Raw genomic sequence first — 21,338 nt, 5'->3', positions numbered from 1 at the left:
AGTCAATAAGTAAAAACCGTATAACATAAAGGAAGTAGAATTCTGTCCAGTCAAAAGTAGCTCTTATTGCATTTATCTACCAATAAATTGAACTCGTCTATTTAAGAGCGACATTAGTTTAATTATCGATGATTAATGATTACGCCTTTTCAAAAACTGGGCACTTGAAAATTTGATTTGAAACTTCTGAACGGCGCAATAGATGGCACTGTTTCAAGTCAGTTTTCATCATATTTTTTGGATGTCAGTCAGCATTTGAAACTTAACACACTTTTTGAAAATTTTTTGTTCAAGATTGTACGTCTGTTCTCTGTGTTTAAACTGCTTCGAAGGGTGAGGATGGTAAAAAAATCTGTTTGAAAATGGTTAACCAAAAATCTTTTTCACCGTTTTTTATTTCTATAGCTTATTTATTCAGCTCCAAAAAATACACCAGCTAATCGGAAGCTGGAAGTGCTTATAAGGCAGAATATTAGGAAAATACTCAAAAACTGTCCCAGTTCTCGCTTTTGACGGGTTTGAACGATATCGAGGATTTTATTTTAAAACTATCAACGCAATTCTACCATTATCCACACTAAAAAAACTGACGATATTTGAAATATTTTCCCTCTTTTGTTGATTTTGAAAGTGGCTCCAGAGAGCTTAGTTTTGAGCAGCAAAACTCACAGTCCTAGCAGTAATTACAAAGTAGGATAAAATATTAATGATTATTCGAAATTCGAAACTGCAAGACAAGACAATAAAAAATCAAAAGTAACAGTTTTTGTGATCTTTTACTTTCACGTTACGCTCAGCTTTTGTGAAAGCCTCTCTCGCTCTTCGTTTCCCCGTGACTCGTAGTCGATTGGCGCATTGTACGACATGTAAAAACTTACAGGGATTCTTTCTGTTATTCAATATCATGACTATAATTTCCATCGTTCCGTGCGCAGACACAATTATCACGTCATACTGCCGAACACACGTGTTACTTTACCACCTTTCGTATAACTGCTGCCGATAATAACCTTCGTCCATTAAGCGTTATTGTGTTTATGGATGTACCATAAATGGATGTTCCTACAATGGCCAACCAATTGGTTTCCTACAATCGGTAACAAGTGAAAGTTACCCCCCAAAAAAGACCGGAAGAAACCACCTACAGCTTACTTCTAGAGTAACATAGCGAGCGGAAACATATCCTGATTTGATCTCGGATATATGAAACGGTTTTCCATTGAGCTTTATTCCCATTCGTTGTTCATGGGCCTGATTGTTTTTAGTACCTACTAGGAGACACTGCATTGCACCCAGAATCAACATAAAACAGTCGCTTGCCTTCGTAATATCCTCCCAAAAAAGCACCCTCACCTGCATTGGGACAAACGACGACGATGCAGCAAGAGACCATGCGCCTCCAGCAGAACCGTTCTATGGCTTCATCAATGCCGCAGTAGGGCTATTAAGTGTGCGCTCCCGGCCGATTTCCCCGCACCTTCCAATAACGAACGTAACGTTACCCAATCGATGGACCTCCGTCGACGCAACTGTCTCCTTCTAACACAATGAACCATTCGGAAAATTGAACGCAACGTTCATTTCCGCTGGCATTCAACCCCCACTCTCCCGTTTTTCCCATACATCAATTTTATGAATGTATGCAATGCAAAAACGCCTTTAGCGAGTGCCTTCTGCTATTGTCGCAGCCTACTGGCAGATGCAGCAAAAATTAATTTTGAAACAACCTTGACGAACTTTAAGCTGAACAAAATAAACGGGCGATGGATGGGAAAGCGATAAATAGCTACTACATTCCTGCTGCTGCTGCTTACATACCAACTAACAACTAACTAATGGCTAATGGTAACTAACTAGCTGCATGGAAGGGTTACCGGAAATTGGAAATCACCTGTTGGCTGGCCTGACACAACTCTTCTGCTTGTTGTTGTTGTTGATGTAACTAAAGAATGCAATCAGCTACATTATAGGTAGATTGATGCATTAAAGGCTAATAAAGTTCTGGCTTTAAATGAGTTCCATTTCAGATTGCTTAAGAAAATCCGATCTGGTTTGAAACAGAAAAATGTAGATTTTAACGATCAAGACCACTGCAGATAATTCGTACTGAAAACATTTTTGTTCATGAATTCAAGAGTTTCATTAACCAAAGGTAAGTAAAATACTAAAATCACATAATTTCTGAAACATTGATTTTTATTGAAGTATCCGATTCATGATGGCAATAGATAAACAAAACCCCACCCCCACCTTCCATGATTGTCCATCGAAAGCAAGCGAGGGATTCTACTTTACACTCAAAATTTATTATTCTCAATTAAATTTTGATTATGGAGTCAGGTTATTCGATAGTAACAATCTTGACTCAGAATTGATATCAAAATCTCCATTGGTTCAGAATTCAGGAACAGTTTTCAAAAATTTCTCAATTATTGATAGGAATTTTTTTCTGAATACAGTGAATCCCCGATTTGGTCACCTTTTTTTACCCGATTTGGTTACTATTTATGATGTAATTTAAAAATTCTCAGCTTCAAACCTTCTCCTTTCGGGATATGTACTTATTAATTGATATCGCGTCAATTGACAACACTGTTATACAACATGATTACGTCGATAGCGACACAAAGAAAAGTTGGCCGATTCTATACAAGTGTTTTTTGTTCACAATTGAACAATAAATACAATCAAAACAATAGCTACAGTGAGCGAAATAAAAATAGTGTCACTATGTGTTTTGCTTGTTAAAATGATTTTAAATGATTTTGCTCGAATGATTAAAAATCACCAAAATTTTCTTCTACAGTTTGTTTTGAACTGTTTAACGGATAAATCAAGCATAAGTTCACTTTTTTTGGACGTTGCAATTGGCGTTGAGGACCAAAAATGTGAAAAAAGGGTGCGAAATAAGAATAGTACCGCTTGTGTTTATCAACAAAAACAAGATTATTTCTAGAAATTTACTGTGTAAAAGTGAATAATAATGCTTCTACGAATTATTTTAATAGATAACTGCATTTTAAGGAGTTATCTAGAATTCCAAAGGTTAGCAATGGTTTTAAAAGGGAGTTTAAAGCAATGCTCTTCTAGAACTAAAAAAATTGATATTTGAGCTGTCATTCTCTAAACACCCTGTCTGGTTTAACAAAGATTTGAAAAACTTGAAATTTGAAAAAGATTTGAAAAACTAGGAAGCAAAATGCTCATAAAGTCTGTAGAAGTGATAGAAGTGTTACAAATCATCAAAATTATATAAATTTATGCAACCAGCTCAATCTTGTATAAAAAGTTCTTTTGAAAAATACAATCAGAAAATTGAAAAAGAAATTAAACAAAACCCAAAAACGTTCTATGGCTATACTAAAACGCAGATGAAAAATTCAAACTTTCCTACTCAGTTGACACTTGACGGAAGTGGTAATAATCCACTGGAAATTTCTCAATTATTAGCAACTTTTTTTCAAGAAGTGTACACTTCTTTTACTGAGCTTGACCGAGATAGTGAATACTTTTCAGTCATTCCAGATTTAGCGTGTGACATTCAAGTCAATGAAATTGATTACTATAATGTTTTCGAAGGACTTAGAAAACTTGATGCTTCTAAAGGAGCAGGGCCTGATGGACTTCCCCCATGTTTCCTTTAAAACTTGGCGGCCGAATTGACCGAGCCTCTTGAGATTCTTTTTAATATGTCGTTAAATTATAGAACAGTACCCAATTTTTGGAAAAAAATCTTTTTTTATTCCGATTTTTAAGTCCGGAAAAAATCAGATGTACGAAATTATAGAGGAATAGCTATTTTGTCTTGCATCCCCAAACTCTTTGAGTCAATAATGAATGAAATAATTTATCAACAAGTAGAAAATATTATAACGAGTAAACATCATGGTTTCTTCAAAGGACGCTTTACAGCATCAAATCTTCTCGAATTCGTTACATACGTTATCGATTCTATGAGCAAAGGCTTTCAAGTTGAGGCTTTTTATACCGACTTTAGCAAAGCCTTTGATCGCATTGACATACCCCTTTTAACCTTCAAATTAAAAAAAAAATCCCAAGCAACCAAAAGTCGCGTTTTTACTTAAAGATGGAACTCCGAAGTTCACATTTGGCTGAAAAAATGTTTTACGGGAACTTCAGGTGACTCTTGTCGCGTAAAAGTTACTCAGGAACTTCCATCGCCCTTTGAAAGGTTGAACTATCGATAACGGAACTTGTAAGCGCTTTTCATGGAACTTATTTCAAGAAGGTCGATAATGTTCGCGTAACATTCCAAAACGCACCTTTAAGATACTTGAAGGTGTTTTAAAGAACCTATATGGGAAATCTAAGCAACATGTCAAAAATGTTTTTCAAGAAGGTCGATAACGTTCGCGTAACATTCTAAGGCGCACCATTAAGATACTTGAAGGTGTTTTAAAGAACCTATATGGGAATTCTAAGCGAAATGTCAAAAATGTCTGTCAATTTCTTGTCATGGTATTTGTTTTGTTTATATCTGTACTGATATTTAAAAATGGAATTCAAGATTTTTTCGAATTTTTCTTATAAATGTTAAATAAGATATTCGAATAAATTTTTGATGATGCGAATTTTTGTTATGATTCATATTGTGTACTGAAAGTCCTTTGAACGAAATAAGGTACCTTCTATTGACCAACCCACTCAATCATCTCAAATGACATTAAGTTTAAATACTAATCATTACAGTGGCAATTAATTATTGCTGGATTGGTCGAGAGGCTGTTGAGTTTCATTGCAACCTAGAGAGCAGCGGTTCAATTCTCTAGGCGTGTAAGCAGCTTTTGTAATCAAAACAATATAATTAAAATCAATGAGATAGACCATGATAGACCGGCAACCTAGCAATCTGACATGTGGTTGTCAGAGCAATCTGTCAATCGGATTTTTTTTTCGGCACGTAGAAGTTTCTTGACATTCTCTTAGAAGCTGAATAGCGTTCTCTACAGCCACCTAAACGAACTTGAAAGTAGCTTTAAGAACTTAAATTTTGGGCTGATTAGCATTCTCTTCAGACACAAACGAGAGCTGATTAAGCTTCTATGGAACCTTTTTAAGGGAATTCTGGTTGCTTGGGATGGCTTTCATCCAAATCTTCTCTCCTGGTTACAATCATATTTAACCGATCGAACACAAATCGTTCGTTTCCAAAACGAATTATCCAAATCTGTTGTTGTGACCTCTGGTGTGCCTCAGGGGTCTCATTTGGGACCTCTCCTTTTCATACTGTTCGTTAATGACATTTTCTTTATTCTTGAACGGATTGAATACCTTATATGCGCCGATGATATTAAACTATTTATAAAAATTAAAACAACCGAAGTTGTTGAAACATTTAAAAACGAAATCAATGTTTTCTTTGAATGGTGCAACAAAAGTTTACTTCAACTGAATGTTAAAAAATGCAACTCTATATCATTAAGCAGAAAACAAAGTTACTCTATCATTGAAACAAAATTAGGCAGTCAACCAGTACAAAAATGCAAAATTGTAAGAGATCTCGGCGTCATACTGGATTCTAAACTCACGTTTGTAGAACATCAGAACAATATAATCAATAAAGCAAATTGCATGCTAGGATTTGATAAACGTTTCAGCAAACCAGTGCCAGCTGTCGATGCTAAGCTTGTCATCCTCGGACTTTCGTCGCAATTTTTCGTGCTGTTGAAAAAGTTTTATGTTTCACATCAATTTCATGCATTACCAATAAAATTAATTCGCTCACCTGATGGTCAGTTTGCGTCAGCAAACAGGGGATACTAGGGGTTCACTGCATAATACGAAATGATCAAAAACAACAAAACGATGCTCCCAAGGAGGAGCCTCAAAGGCTTCCACTGATGGTTCTATCCGCGATGCCAGGTAAATGTTTGACGTTTTGTAGTTAGGAAAAAATGTAAATAAAAGGATGTAAATTTTCGATGAATTTAAAACTCATTTTACTACGGCTTTTCACTTCAGATATCTCTTAAAAAGTAAGTAGAATCAACTTTAAGGTCTTCTTCTGGTGTTTTAAATATTTTTTGAAAAAATATTGATGGCTACTAAGCGATAAATTGAGTTTCAAAAACTGGTGTTTTTCTTGCAATTGAAAACACACCTAAGTATTTTAAAAGTTTTTGAATGAAGAAGTTATATTTTCACAAAAACATTCATTCAAAAAAAATTGTTGGAGATATTTGTAAGCTAAATTTACGAAAGTTCTGTTTTGGAAAGCATTCTAACAAGGAAAAAACCTGGTTGAAAAAACTGGAATTTTATCCTGTTTTCTGTTAACCAAAGTAACAAATTTGATGGTTTTTTCTGGAATCAAAGGAGTGATTGAGTTGTTTTTTGCACTGGAAGAAGATTTAAAATGATTTAGATTTTTTATAGATTTATTTAAGAGTGGTATTTCATTTATGAAAAATGCACTTCTGGAATGTCTGCTCTTATGTGAGAGCTGTTTGCACATTTTTCAAAAATTTTTGTAAAAAAATCAAATGTATTTCCATCGGCGTGTGTTGCAAGTACCTTTTCATGACAAATTTTTGCCCAATAATTATTAAAAAATAACATCAGGAGCTAATTCCCTTTTAATTATATGCCTGTTCCTAAAAGCTTCCCAAATTCTCTAAACTCTTTTATGGAGCACTTTGTAGCGCTACTGCTTGGTTAATATCTCGGATTGTTGCGGTTTCGCGACACAATTTTGACGAAGTGGTCGCAAATGATAAACAACACTAACGAACCGAATCAAAACAAATTGCGCGCATGTTGACGTTTCTCCTTTTCAATTGAATTTTCCAATATGCAATTGAAAATTATTGGACTACACGTTATTCAACTACACGTAATATTTTTCCGACCTGTAAAAATACGGCAAATGCCATGCTCCTTCCTGTTACAGGACATTTGCTGTAAAATAATATGCATTTCTCATAAATTTCAGATGTATTACTTTAAAATCACATGTTTTTTTAAATTACAGGTTGCTTTATTTTAAAGGCAACCATTTTCAATGACACGTAATAGTCATTATTTTTTTCTGTGTACCCCTTTTTTGCTATGCAATCTTAAATCATATTTTAAATCGATACCAAATTTCATTTGAAAACAAACTTATTAAAATTTAAGCTTACGGTTTAGTTGGAAAATGACCTAAGGAAGCATTCAAAAATCGGGCTAAATACCACGTATTTTTTATTAAAAGTGTATACATATGGCGAGGTGGGGTAATTATGAACAAGGGGTAATTCCGAACAAACGCCGTAAGCACCTTTAGGGTCTTAGTAGGATCTCAAAACTGATCAAATGTGTTAGTTTGTCATTCTATTGATAAGTTACAGTAATAATTTGCAAACCTAACTATGTAAATTTTGTAGTTACAATTATTAACAAAATGCATGTCTATGAGGAACGAAAATCGTTTTGAGATGTGTCCTATCAATTGACTCCCTCGTCAATGTGAACGGAGATTGTGGGGACCTTTGTGGGGTTCATACTTACCCCATATTTTTCAATTTACGAGGTAATTATGAACACGTTTTTTCTGAGCATTGGTTGAAGGTTAAAATTCACTTTTTACCGTTAAAATCACGATAGCCATTCTAATCGTGAAAATAAGCCTGAAACATTGATTTATAAGATTTTTTTAGAATTGTGGGTCTGTCATTATATGAAAAGATGCCTCCCACCTATGTGAAACTGAAAATAGCCCAAAACTTTTCAACAGCAAATTTTAAAAATCAACAAATCTCACTTCAATGCACTGTTTAGAGGGGGTTTCAATCTAGGAATATAGCCAATACCAAAAGTCATCACGAAACAAAAATCGTAACAGTGTTCATAATTACCCCATATACAAGGGGGTAATTATGAACAAACGTTTTACGCCCACAAGCAGCAACTTAAAAATTAGAAAAAAAATCTCAAATGGAGAAGGAAACCAGTCATTCATTTTTGGTTACTTTCCAGAATTTTAAAATTAAAGAGATACTTGTTTGAGCAGATAGTATAAAAAAACTGAGTAATTTTGTTCATAATTAACCCAACTAGCCCTACTAGAAAAGCTCATAAACCTCAATAGAGCGAACTCAGACACCCCTCCTCCCTTTTTTCAATTCTTTCGACTATGCGTGTAAATATAATTGTCAGCACTTAAGCGATTTTCTTTAACTATATTGTACATATGCTCACTAGACTGAGTCAATTCGGGGTCAATTTTGAATTTCTCAAACACTGGGGTCTAAAAAACTTCGTTTTGGTCCATAACTCATCCATGATTTTTTGCTGAATTTTTAAGTAACGTTTGCATGAGTAAATTTGAACTTCAAAGTTTATATGGAAAAGTGGAAAAGTTGAATATTTTTTACTGAAAAATCAACATCAATTTTGTTTCTTCTGTGAAACATAGCCTGCTTCAAACAATAAATTCAATTGACATCACTGTTGACTGCCATTTCCTTTAAGAAATCTATAAATTGGCACAAAAACCATAAACTCGGTTCCACAGAAGGAACAAATTGATTTTTCAATACAAAATATTCAATTCTACCATACAAACCTTAAAGTTTAAATTTATTCAGGTAAACGTTACTTAATAATTCTGCAAAAAATCATTGATGCGTTTTAGACCAAAACGAAGTTTTTCAGACCTCAGGGATTGAGAAATTTAAAAATGATCCCAAATCGACTCAGTATAATGCTCACTAATACGCGCGTCATGTGTTACTATTAAGTTGCATTTAGAATCAACTATTATTTGAACTAAAGTTTAGAAGACTGTTTCTGACCTAATAGGAAACTTTAAACAAATACTGATTGTAATTTATAAGTACCTACAGGCATTATTGAGACTGAGTTTTTTTCCAGCTGGTTGTTAATGTATTGGAAAAAATAGGGTTATTGAAGATCAAAATCATTCTTCAAACCTACTGTTTAGAAAGTGATGAAGAATAAAATTTCAGATACGTTTGGAACCGTCAGGAAGGGTTTGGATAAATAAAAGTTGTTAGGTAATAATTTTTATTTAATCCTCACAGATTTTACCTGTCACTAAAGTAACAGTCACTGTCTAATAAATAAACAAATTCAATAATTTCAATAATAGAGACCTCCCTATTTTAAGCTTTTTCGTATGAATTCGCATCTTTGATAACTTCTTGATCCCAGAAAATTTGGAAGATTTTATTTGATTTAAGCTTACCATTACTGATACTTTCATTTAAATCTTATCTACAGTGATGAAAAAACAACCAAAAAATGACGAAAATAACCTAGAGCCATAATTTTATTGATGATGCTAGTGACTTGGAAATGGCGATAATCCACAGAACTCAAATCGTCTCTGCGCTATTTTCATTTTTATTTTTTTCTAAACCAAAAGGACTCCAGAGCACCATGGTAGTAAAATGGAAGGTATTTAACTTTTACAGCACCCTTTCTATGTACGACAATACCCAACCATTTGGTCGTCAACACCGGTAAAACCATCAAAGAATTATAAAAAGCATAAAACTGAATAAACCCCCATAGGTTGGTGTGGTGCTGGTGGGCCATAAACGTGATGATCCTTTATTTGAGTGGAGGGATGTGGACAAAGTTCAACTCTTACTCTGCCTGCATGCATGGATCACGGGGAAGGATAATCGAATTTTTCGGAATAACTAACTAAACACAAAACCTAACTGCTTGCTGACTACGCCAAAAAGCCAGCAGCACGTCGTCGTCTGCTGCAGCAAAATAATGCCGTTGTCGTCGTCCGTCGTGTGTGCGCCATTTATGCGTCCGGTTTGACTGGGTGTGGTGCCGCGCAAAAGCTCCACCATCACATCCGGTGAGAGATGCTTCCGGTGGTGTTCTAAGGAAGGAATTTGTGGCGGAAGTTGGGTCGACTTTAAATCCACAAATTTTCCCCGGGAGGAGGTTTACCTAAATAGGAGCGCTGAATGCAACAGGTTGTGCTTTATTTTGGCAACGTTTTTCCTCGAGTGAAAGATTTCCTGCTGTAGTGCTACAACGAGGGAAAATAGTAAAAGTCCCTTTGAAATGGCTTGGATCATATTGAATAATTTTCTACATCATTATTGTTCTAATTAAATATGAAGGTGAATGTTTATTAGTACGTTAAAACTTTACACCGTTGATATTTGCAGTTAGTTGATCAGCTAGTGATTCGAATATCACGATTTGACCCACTTCAGATACATACATTTTGCCATAGAGTGGAATTTCTCAAAACCCAAACTTCAGTTTTAAAATGGACTATTTTTAAACTACGACCTAGAGATGGGTCTTGACTCAAACATTCAGTCAGCGAAACTTTTTTGTAGAGAAATGAATCCAACTGTGTTAGTTGAAATTTCAGGGACTAGACATCAACACTCGACCAGTATAACTTTCATACGCCAGTTTGCCTCCTGTAGTAGAATGTTAATACATGGGCCCCGGAGAGGCGCAAGATATGGGTTCAAGTCCTACCGGGAGACAAGACGAATTTTTTCGCATGTTTTTCAACGTTAATTTTCATCTTGTCTAGTCCCTGAAATTTCAACTAACACAGTTGGATTCATTTCTCTACAAAACAAATTCCATTTTGTGTTAATCGTTTCAAGACAGATAGTAGGTATTTATACCAGGTTTACCCCAAGAATAGGGCCAATTTGACGTGTTCCTTTTTTTCCTTCTTTTTTTCTTCTTCCGTAAATCTTTAAAAACTAATATTCACCACATCTAAGTGCAACATTGCAAAAAGTGATAGAACTTTGAAAAATGGTATGACAGGTAACATTTGCCATGCTTGGTTGAATTGAATGTGAGGTAAACTTGTGAAAAGTGACTTAATCGAATCGGAAAATCAGTTAATTTATTTCAAAGTTTGTACAGACCCCGTTCGATTTTGGCAACACGCCCGTACATTTTATGTTGCCAAAATCGAATGTTGCCAAAATCGAACGGTTTTTTTCTCATCTTGTTTTTAAGTAATTTTTACAAAATAACTATTATTATCATCAAAAACGTCGTTTTTAGTAAATTTCCGACCACTTGTAATCATTTTTATAATTTTTTCATCATGTTTTTGGTGCATTTTGCACTTTTCTTGTTTTGTTTATAATGGTTGTTTCTTTTGTCATATTTGCTGGTTTTGCCATTCTTCATCATTTTTTATTTATTTTTGATCATATTAATTAAGTCTTTTGTTTGAATTTGTTTTTTAACTTTTTGAATTTTTCATCTTTTTGTCATTTTGGAGGACTTTAATTTTTTTTTTAAATCTTTGGTTTTTATTGTTGCATTTTATCACCATTTCAGAACATAAAAACGTATTTATGGTGTTTGTCTAAATTAAATTGGTCCTGTTATAACGAAAACTAAAAGGTAATGTTGTTTCTAAAAACCGTTCGATTTTGGCACATGTGCCAAAATCGGATATTGCCAAAATCGAATGTTGCCAAAAACGAACAGAGTCTTTACATTTTTAGACATTTGAATTCATAGTTGGACTGGAGTGCATTAAAGACACGAATTGTTACTTGGATATCCTTCAAAACATAGCTTGGAATCAATTGATGATTTTAAAACATATTTGAGGCCCTCAGAGCCACAGGGGTATAAGTGACAAAATGATCGATTTTGAGTTAATGATGCTGAACGATTCTTCATATTTCAAACTATGTTTGTGATTTTTTCAGAGATTTTGTTAAAATACTTTTACGTTCGAGAGCAAAATAACATTTCTCGAAAAATATATGGAAAATGGCCAAACACAACAACTTTAAAGCGTGTTTTCTCGAAATAAGCTTTCATGCACTTATACCCCTTTGGCTCCAAGGACCTCATTTCAGTTATCTTTCCACTTTTTTGGAGGTTGGCTCATAAATTTTATACAGTATTCTGAGGAACTTCCGAAATGTTTCCAAAATAATTTTAGGTGCTTTTTTCAAAGTTTACGAGGCATTCTAAAACCTAATAAAACCTTTTCAATTTTTAATGATTTTTTTAAAATTCTACTTAATGTGTCATGGTTATTAGCAAATGTCCTTTGAGTTCGTTTTGAATTAACAAATTATATTCTACGGAAAAGATTTTTATAATTAAATTTGTGTGCTTTTTTGTATGAATATCTAGAATCTGTCGATATTTTTTACTTAGCTTCTGTAAGTCTTTTGTCAATCTTCTTTTTTTTTATATATATTTATTATAGACATTTTACCACGGTTGTGGCTTTCGTGTCTCTATGTCAATCTTCTGTCAACATACTGTTGTTAGGTAATTTCAATCTTGTATCAATGTGTTGTCATCTTTTAATGAGGATTTTCCTATTTTCACGTCATGGCTTTCTTTATATATGTCATTTTCTTTTGTCACTATTGAGCCAATCTTTACATAACCTAAAGTCTATTCTTCAAACTTTTCGTCAAACAGATTTTTTTTTTTTTGAATTATGTAGTCACTATTCCTAAATCAAGAAAACTCATTTAGGTAAAATGTTCCTTTTTGACCAACATATGCTTTCTAATAGTCGGGCCAAGAGCCTTTTTAGAAACTTTGTTTTCCACAAACAAAATTGTTCTGGAATCGACCTACAGGAATTTTTGGAATCACTATTGAGTTAGTTTCCGACTTGATCTGGTCGCTATTTTTACCTAAAAGTAACTATTTTGCCCTACTTTTTTGCCTCATGGTCGCTTATAGCATTGAAGAGGAAATTTCATGCCTTCAATCTTTAAATTTATTTACAACTCGCGTGAAAATTACCGTAAAACGTCTTATTTTAATAATAACTCAACTATGCAAAATATAAAGTTGAGCTTTGTAACATAGGAAATTGGTGAAAAAAAGTGTAAAGAAGAAATTTTGAAGTTATTTACAGAGTGGAAATAAAGTTCCCGTGCTTTTTTATAAATACTTTAATAACCTAGAACTTTTTTATATAAAATCAATCAACCTATAGAACATTCTTTGGAATCTTGGCTGTCAGAACAAGTTCACCCGTGTTGGGAAAAAGTGTTAGAAATTTTGACAATTGTAGCACATTCTGGAAACTTTACCATGTAAAAACATTTTCAAGATCTGCGGTCTTCAAGTTTGTTTACAACACGTGTTCTATTTTTGCATGCTGTGATGCAAAAATAGCTCGATTTATATTACATATGGCTTGAATACAAACAGTGTTATAAAAATATTCAACGCTTAAAGATCTTGAAAACATTTTTGCATAATAAAATTTTCGAAATGTGCCAAAATTGTCAAAATTTCTACAACTTTTCCGAACACGAGTAAACTTGTCAGGTTGAACAGGAAAAAATACAAAAATTGTTTAAGATACCTTTCGGAGAAGTAAGCCTTGACTTTTGGGCGACGCACTCGTTTTTGTTTTCGTCCATCGAAAATTTAAATTGACATAATTTTTTTAAAAAATTTGAGTAAAAAAAGTGGCTCGTAGAGGTTTTTGAAGTAGTTTTTGGTTTAAAGCATGGATCTTCTGAATCAAAGCAATCGAAAGATTCCTTTTAATTCAACCACGGAATTAAAAGGAATCTTTCGATTGCATTGATTCAGTTGAATCATTCAACCAAGTAGGCTCATACCACAACAGGGCATGGATCTTCTTTAACATGGACGCACTGTTTATTATACCAAAGCGCTCCTAGTTGTCGGATCTGAAGTGTTTTGAAAGTACTTTGTTCGGAAATGTTTCCTCTATCAGTGCTGAAAATTGCATTACGATTCGTTTCGTTCCGAAAAGGTTTCACAGTATGGAAGCCGCGAGACGAAAATTAATTTTGGACATCCACGGCAAAAACCCGACGTAGTCGGGTTCAAAAATCGCAAAATCTTTCAAGATGGCAGCGTTCTCATAGTGGAATTAAGGATCGGAAACTGCATTTGAAGGTATTGAGAACGATCAAGGCAAAAACAGTGTAGTCGGACTATGACATCGCCAAGAAATTCAACGCCGACCGGTGCACCGTCAGAACGATTCGTTTGCGCGAAGGAATACGATCCTATCGGGCCAGTTAGCAACCAAACCGGACATTGAAGCAGAATTTAGTAGCCAAAGGACGTGCCCGAAAGCTATACAACAAGATTCCAACGAAGTACGACGGATGCATCCTCATGGGTGACGAAACGTACTTGAAGATGGATTTTGGGCAGCTTCCTGGCCAAAAATTACCCTCAATTCCACCCTATCGAAGAATTTTGGGCAATTGTCAAGCAGAAGATGAAGAAGAATGGAAGGAAGACTCGGAATGCAACAGAGAAGAAGAGATTGTGGAACAAAATGGCCGCAGAGGTCAGCGAATAGGGTGTCCAAACTATGATGAGTGGTACTCGACGAAAAGTTAGAAAATTCATCAAAATAATATCGGAATATTTTTTTTATTTTTTATCCTTTTCTTTATTGCACAAAAACCCTATATTGGCTGGTGTGGGTGGCTTTTAGATACAATCTTTCAAAGTATATCGACGTACTCTCTGGAGCCACCTTTCAATTTATGAAACAAAAATCTAAAAAAGTTTGAAAGAAGAAAAAGTTTTAAATTACCCAACGGCGTGAATGAGTGACAAAATTTGCTTCTTATCACGCTGCTAACTGTACACAAACAAAACAATACCCATTTAAGAAAGCCGCTGCACAGTGGTTCAAAATAAGAAAAAAGTTGGAAAAAATTAATAAAAAGCTAGGACTAGCGACGCTTTTTTACTAGCGAGATTCCTGTCATTTGCAGGTTTGTTATTTTTTTCAGTCCAGTAGGCGATTTCAATGTAGTATTCGAACATTGTTTACGTTATTTACTGAATAATTTTCCTAGGCCATCAACAGCATGCTTCAAGTCTCCTAGGAAACTCGCAATGCGTCGTTAAGAATTTCAACGTCGCGATGTATGCGACGTGTCGCTAGTAAGCAAGGTGGGTATATATAGGAGGTGTAACGATATGAAAAACTCCCGATTCAGCCATTTTGATTTGACTATGGAGTCCGTGGAGTTTGTTTACTAACAAAGCCCTCAGCTCGAACAAATTTTCCTTTGTTTACAAACTACTCACTGAACCTCACCGCGCTCTCCTCGCCTACTTACTGACAAAGTCAGAGAAACTTTGTGATCTAGTAACCTTGCTAGTAAGCAAAGCTGCTATGGTTATTAGCGCTCATATTTTGGATTTTTTCTGCATGCATAATATATTGATTTTTGAGTTGGACACTATTTTTTGCCCATTTTTTTTTTTTTGAATATTAATTGTTTTTTTTTCTAGCAGAAAAACTTTCTTTTTTTACCAGCGCAACATTAACAAAAAATGAAAAGAACATAATAAGCAATATTTTAAAAATGATTACGATGTGTTTTCGGTGAATTTTAACCAGAAAAATAAAAGAAATGATAAAAAAAATAATTTGGACAGTTTATTTTGTCCCTCACTGTATCTTGTGAATCCATTGGATCGCTCTTATTCCGTCCCTCGCGATGGATAATCTTCAGTTCTTTTCCGTTCGGAGCGCGAAACACTAGCCCCCATTTTTCAATACACTTGGAACTTGGACATATGCACTTTACCGATTTGATTAATGACACTCATATCCGATTCAAACGATTCATTCATTATCTACAAAAATTTAAAAAAAAATCCAAATTTCACCTTATTTTTAATCGCGAAAAAACAAACGAGAAAAACGCGACGTCAAAAAAACACGTCCATTCTCAAGCACCTCCTCTAGATTAATTGTATGAATAAAAAAAACTAATGTTTTATGATGAATCTGCATATATATATCGAAGCAAACATTCCTTAATTTTCTCTGTATAAATACATTAAAATTTTCAGTTTTGAACCATACAGCACTCCACTCAAAGCTATCGTGTTTAAAATATAGCAAAAACTAGCAGCTGATTTTAAGATAAGGTACACCGGGGTAAGTGTGAACAATTTTTCGTATAGTTCAGTTTTAAAAAATCATTGAAAAAAATCAGCATTTGATCAATTTTGATAAAATTACGTTCAATGTGATGCAGAACATGTTTTTACAAACGCTGAAGAGATGAGCTCGAAAAAAGCAAAGCGAGAAAAGTTATCACGTAAATTGTTATGGATTGCTGGTGTCTTCACTTACCACGCTTTATGGGGTAAGTGTGGACGGTATTTTCCCTATGATTTTTCAGTAAATTTTCAACAGCTTTGTATTTTCTTGGTTGAATACGTTACTTCATTGCTCGAACCGTCCAAAATTTTGAAAAAGTTCATGGAGCTATTAGTAAAGCATCTTTCAATGATTATTGCATGTTTTTCAACATTAATTTTCATCTTGTCTAGTCCCTGAAATTTCAACTTACAGTTGGATTCATTTCTCTACAAAAAAAAAGTTTCGCTGACTGAATGTTTGAGTCAAGAACCATCTCTGGGTCACAGTTTAAAAATTGTGAGTAATTTATGTTGCAACACACGAGTCTGATTTTATCGAAAATATATACTTATTCCAGAAAAACCCAACTTTTCATGATCCGAATGCTAAATGTAGATAAATTGTATTGGATGAAGGACAGAATATTGAAAAAATATGTAAATATCAAGCCTGTATAAAGCCGTCCACACTTACCCCAGGTAGGGTTTGGAGACAAAATGTTAGTTTTTTGTGAATAAACTCTTTTTTCTTCATTTTCATTCGCTGTTTCTTTTCCTAACTGGTTGTTCCGAATGTAAGGAATGTTTCAATGTAAAGTGTTTCGTCCAGAGCCAGCTAGTTTACGAGAAATTTGCAATTTGAAAAGATGCATATCATCTCGACATCGTAGTTGAAAATAGAAATTTCGCAAGAAGTCGCCTTAAACATCCGTTATTGTCGGAATCGTATCTTTTTCACACCCCCCTTCGAAATTTCCAAAATCCTGAAGGGGGGAATAAATAAAGTTTGAAGTATTTTAAGTAAATTTCAAATAAAAATTCAAGTATCCGAAAGATTACAAGACCCAGAAACAAAATTTTGGAAGATGGAAGGAAATTTACATTTTGTATTCTTGACTTTATAGAATTTTTCGATAAAAAAAAACTTGATTTATAGGTTTTATGCAATAATAAAGCATGCAATTTTGTTGCGTACAAGCTTTCGTGCAATTTATTCCAATTTATTTGTTTTTCGCATTATTTTTTATTTTCTCCCCCCTCGCGATGTTCCAACTCCGAGTGACAAAAGAAGGATTTGAAATTTGTTCCGGCCTTATTGGATAGATTACAAGTAAAATGAACATTCTGCATTAAAAGTTTGAAAAAATAGTGCACAGTATTGTTTTAATAGCCATCGTCCACACTTACCCCGGTGTACCTTATGTTTTTGCTGAGGCTTCCAACCATCCAACGGTAAATTATTTACCACGACGATCGGATCGCAGCTATATTTTTGCTTCCAAAAAAAACAGAGTAAATCGAACTTTTTTTCATCATTAAGTTTTGGGTTCTCAACTAAGTGAAACTTCATTAGTTCATGATTTTGGGGAGGTATTTCATCTCAAAACTGTGAAATGGATTATATTATATCGCTTCAGTACAGACATGTATGAATTTTGAAAGATATAGATGCCTTTTCATCGTTTGAAGTAAAAAATAAAAAAGGCCTATTTTTAATGTTGGTGTTTCAGTTGTCGTTCCTGTTTGTTCCATGGAAGGTGTATAAAAAGTCCTAGGAAATATTCAGTTCCATCAAAATGTTCCTTGAATATTGAAGATTCAAATCCTATATAAAAAATTTGGTTTTTGCTGACTTGAAAAATGGTTCGTTTTCCAGCATTTGGGAGATTTGAACCACTGTTCGAGTTCGAGTATGCTTGACAGATGTAGGGGAACTGCGGGTAAGATAACCACGTTATAACTCGTAAATGAAGACTGCAATTCAGTAGAATTGGACAACTTAAATCAATAATATACGTCTTAATCGTTAAATTTCGAAAGTCTTTCAAAAGTACGAGTTCCATTTCATTTCGGGCTAAGTGCGCAATTGAATTAGGACAGTTTCGTTTGTGATGAATTTAAATACCAATGTTTGTCATTGGAGCAGATGACAGGTAGGTACTTACGAGAAAAGTTAAAAAATTACAAGAAAAACCGAAAGTACAACTTTTTGACACTGTTTTTTTCGGTTGGAAAAGCAGGCCGTTTTAAAACCAAACTTCGTAACGGAAACCAATATTTAAGCACAGAATTGCAAAAAAATATGTAAAAAAATTACTGACTTGTATATTATAACAATATTTCAACATTTTGGCATTTTTCTTTGCTCCTCCAGATTTTGGGCTGTTAACAAACTTCCTGAGAAGTGTTTCAAACAAGACAATAACTGAGCAATTCAGTTGTATGTATGTATGTATGTATGTTTGACCCACCAGTGGCTGATAGGTCTCTCGACCCGAGGCGGTACGGGAAGTCTCGATCGCACATTCAAATAATGTTCATGCTTAACTCATCAACAATAATTGCATTACAACCAAGGGGTCCGTTACCACTGGCTTGGGACAGGTTTGACTCATCTTACTCCCTTCAAACTGTTTGAAACAAATTAAGAATCCAGAAAAGGTACCTAAGTATCCTCATCAGAATTCCAAATTTGCCGAGATACTCCGGCTGGCTTGAACCCACAATCCATTGTATATCAGTCTTCCGATCATTGAATGTCCTGTCCATTCCCCCCTCTTATCCCCAATAATAGAGTTAAGCTATTTAAAATCAAAGAATTTTAACATATTTTTAATCATGTTTTACATCTTACCTTATCACCATTCAAAATTCCCGTTTGTACTTACCTCAGCACCTCTAAAGTGAAAGGATACTTATTATTATACCACTAAAGATTTCAGGAGTTTTTAAGCGGCCCACGACGCAACGATGTGCATCAAACCTAACTGCAAGTTTCTTATGCCAAGGACCAATAATCCATCCAATATAATACACTAAAATGTGCATAAATGCTACCTTCAAGTGCATTTGCAATCTACATCATAAAAAAAACAAAGCAGGCATAGAAAACAGTTTCCACAAGTAGCTATTTCCAAATTAAACCTGAATATTTCTGTCGGGTCAGCTTCAAGCCACGAGAACAACATTGATCTTTGAAATCTTTTTCCAGGAATCATTTCAGAAAATTTGAGCACACATTTTGGGGACCCCATCGAGCACTACTTTAACACTTTGCCAGGGCGTCATTTCTTCTTCAGCCTTCATCTCAGCATAACCCGAAATGCAAAATTCAGTCAAAGTGGATTGTTTTTATATTCCTGCCCTCAACGCCTTGCAAAAATTCACTTAACCCTTCACTCATTTGAGAAACTTCGTTCTCCACTATTAAAGACGTTTTCTCTGTACGAATGATGATCACAATGTCCGGGATCATAATTATCACACTTAACAACTAACTGTTTTTGCAAAGATTTCTTTATTTCTTCACTGAATATTTTAATTAAATCAAAACCTGTCACTGTCAGCACCGGAAATAAATTCCTATTCGCAGTTCAGTACACACCTACCCGAGGACTACAAACACATCTTAAAACAGTTGCATCAAATGCGCATCAGTTCCCGTGATAAGCTGGTAAATTTTCCTAATTTTGTATCCTATTTTCCACCTGAATTACATTAATTTTCTAGAAAATTTTGAAGAGCGAAAAAAAAACGCGTTTGTTCCAAAACGATCAACGCCTACTCCCATAACTGAGCAATTCAGTTGTTTCCAAATATTAGGAAAATAACTTCGATGACTCAAGTTATAAATTTTCGGTGTGATTAAAACAGAGTCAAAGTAATGATAAAATCTCTAATCAAGTTATCGTTTTTCAAGGACCATATTCCGTTCTACCTTGACCAAGCAAACAAACATGCATTCGCAAAGACGCAAAGAAAAAAGTTTCTTCCGACATTGGGCAGCAGCAACCAGCAACCTTCCAGGGAAAGGGAGGGGATCTCAGGGCTGGATTTGTTGATGTAGGTATAGATAGACGAGTCTCTCCTGCACTGCGTCTACACTGCTGTGACCTCGGAAGTGTAAACTCTCATCCACAACCACGTCCCCTTCGGCATCACCCCTTGAGGCGCAAACTCCTCGCGTATCCTTCCTTATACATACGTACGTTTGCCCTGAGAGCCCCGGGGAAAAACGCATCGCGCCAGAAACCTTGGGGCGAGAATCCCCAATGCGGATTGTTGACCATATGACTCTGACTGGTGTCGTCGTCGTCGTCTGCTTCCATTGGGAGTCTTCCTTTTTCTGTGTTGCCCAACAACTGCAATGAATGAACCCCGAACAACCGACGAGTTTGAAGTGCTTCCTGGTTTCGGTGCCTTCTCTCTAGCTAGAAGGAAATGTATCTTGTTGCTGCGCATGGCTTCAGTAGCATAGCGGCAGAAGGAACGCGACAACAGCTCAGAGCGATACAGAAGCCCGGAGAAACGCGGGAGAACTCGCTGACTTTCATGACGACTTCAATGACGATGATTCTGAACTCAAATACGGAGGTCGAAGGTACGCTTATAAACTTCATTATGAGGATTGTTTCAAAAATAGCAGCACTTACGACGAGCTTTGCCGTTGAAACGCATCGAGAAACACACCTTCTTACGACATATTGATCGGTGCAGTTGCCCACCCTTTTTTGTGAGTTTGTTTGCTTTCACTCTCCCACTGAGAATCATCCCCCCTTACTAGGAATGGTTTCTCGAAAAAAAAAGCAACCCTTCGAGTTTCTTTTTGCTGTTATCCACATTTTGCAAGTATGCACTAAAAGCCATCTATACGAACTCATCTGCAGCATTAAAACCTTTTTGGCAGAATGGCTAGCAAGTTTCCCGAGAATGACACCTGTAACGAATGGTTGCATCCGCAGAAGCTTGGTCTCAAACTCAGAGAGGGAACAGTGAAAGCGCCAACCAGACTAAGCGTCACCTTTAACTGGTTTAATGCGGCTAATTGCAGTAGCAGTAGCAGCAAGAATCGGTTGCTGGTGGCATGCGAAACAAAAAAAAATGCTAAAATTGGCATACCAATTTGGTTTATTGGATGGATGAGTAAAAAAAATAGCAAAGCGAATTACAGACTAGAAGCAGGTCAATTTTTCTCTAGGATTTCTGTTCAACGGATTTGAACAATTGATTTCACAGAGGAACAGAATTTGTGGTGCTTAGTTTTTGAAAAATGTCTCTTAAGGATTTTAGCATCCTTAGTTCGAATTTTCTGTCAGATAATGTCTATGACCTCTAATGGGAATTTTAAAATTGGTCTCTTTTTTTGTCAATTGACTATCGAAAACTGATAAACTATGAATCTAAGAATCGTTTTGATTTCTTTGCAATATCGTCCA

At 35.1% G+C, this 21,338-nt stretch overlaps 1 protein-coding gene across 4 annotated transcripts in view; it reads right to left on the bottom strand.

Moving 5' to 3' along the window:
• Positions 1–20,595, bottom strand: part of LOC129744150 (proteasome-associated protein ECM29 homolog) — a 34,073-nt gene extending 13,478 nt beyond the window's left edge. The window contains exon 1 of one of the 4 annotated variants that reach the window (XM_055736547.1): positions 20,556–20,595. In XM_055736547.1, the coding sequence (XP_055592522.1) occupies positions 20,556–20,580 (25 nt within the window). In that variant the 5' untranslated portion in view covers positions 20,581–20,595. Of the gene's footprint in view, positions 1–18,791; positions 18,940–19,047; positions 19,282–20,111; positions 20,380–20,555 lie in introns of those variants that run through there. The other 3 variants (XM_055736546.1, XM_055736551.1, XM_055736550.1) reach the window with 3 other exon arrangements.
• Positions 20,596–21,338: the final 743 nt, after the last annotated feature.

The sequence above is a fragment of the Uranotaenia lowii genome, chromosome 2, assembly GCF_029784155.1.
Source record: "Uranotaenia lowii strain MFRU-FL chromosome 2, ASM2978415v1, whole genome shotgun sequence".
NCBI classification, from domain to species: Eukaryota; Metazoa; Arthropoda; class Insecta; order Diptera; family Culicidae; genus Uranotaenia; species Uranotaenia lowii.
Note: the sequence above shows the minus strand (reverse complement) of the source record. Positions and strands in the feature narration are given on the sequence as shown.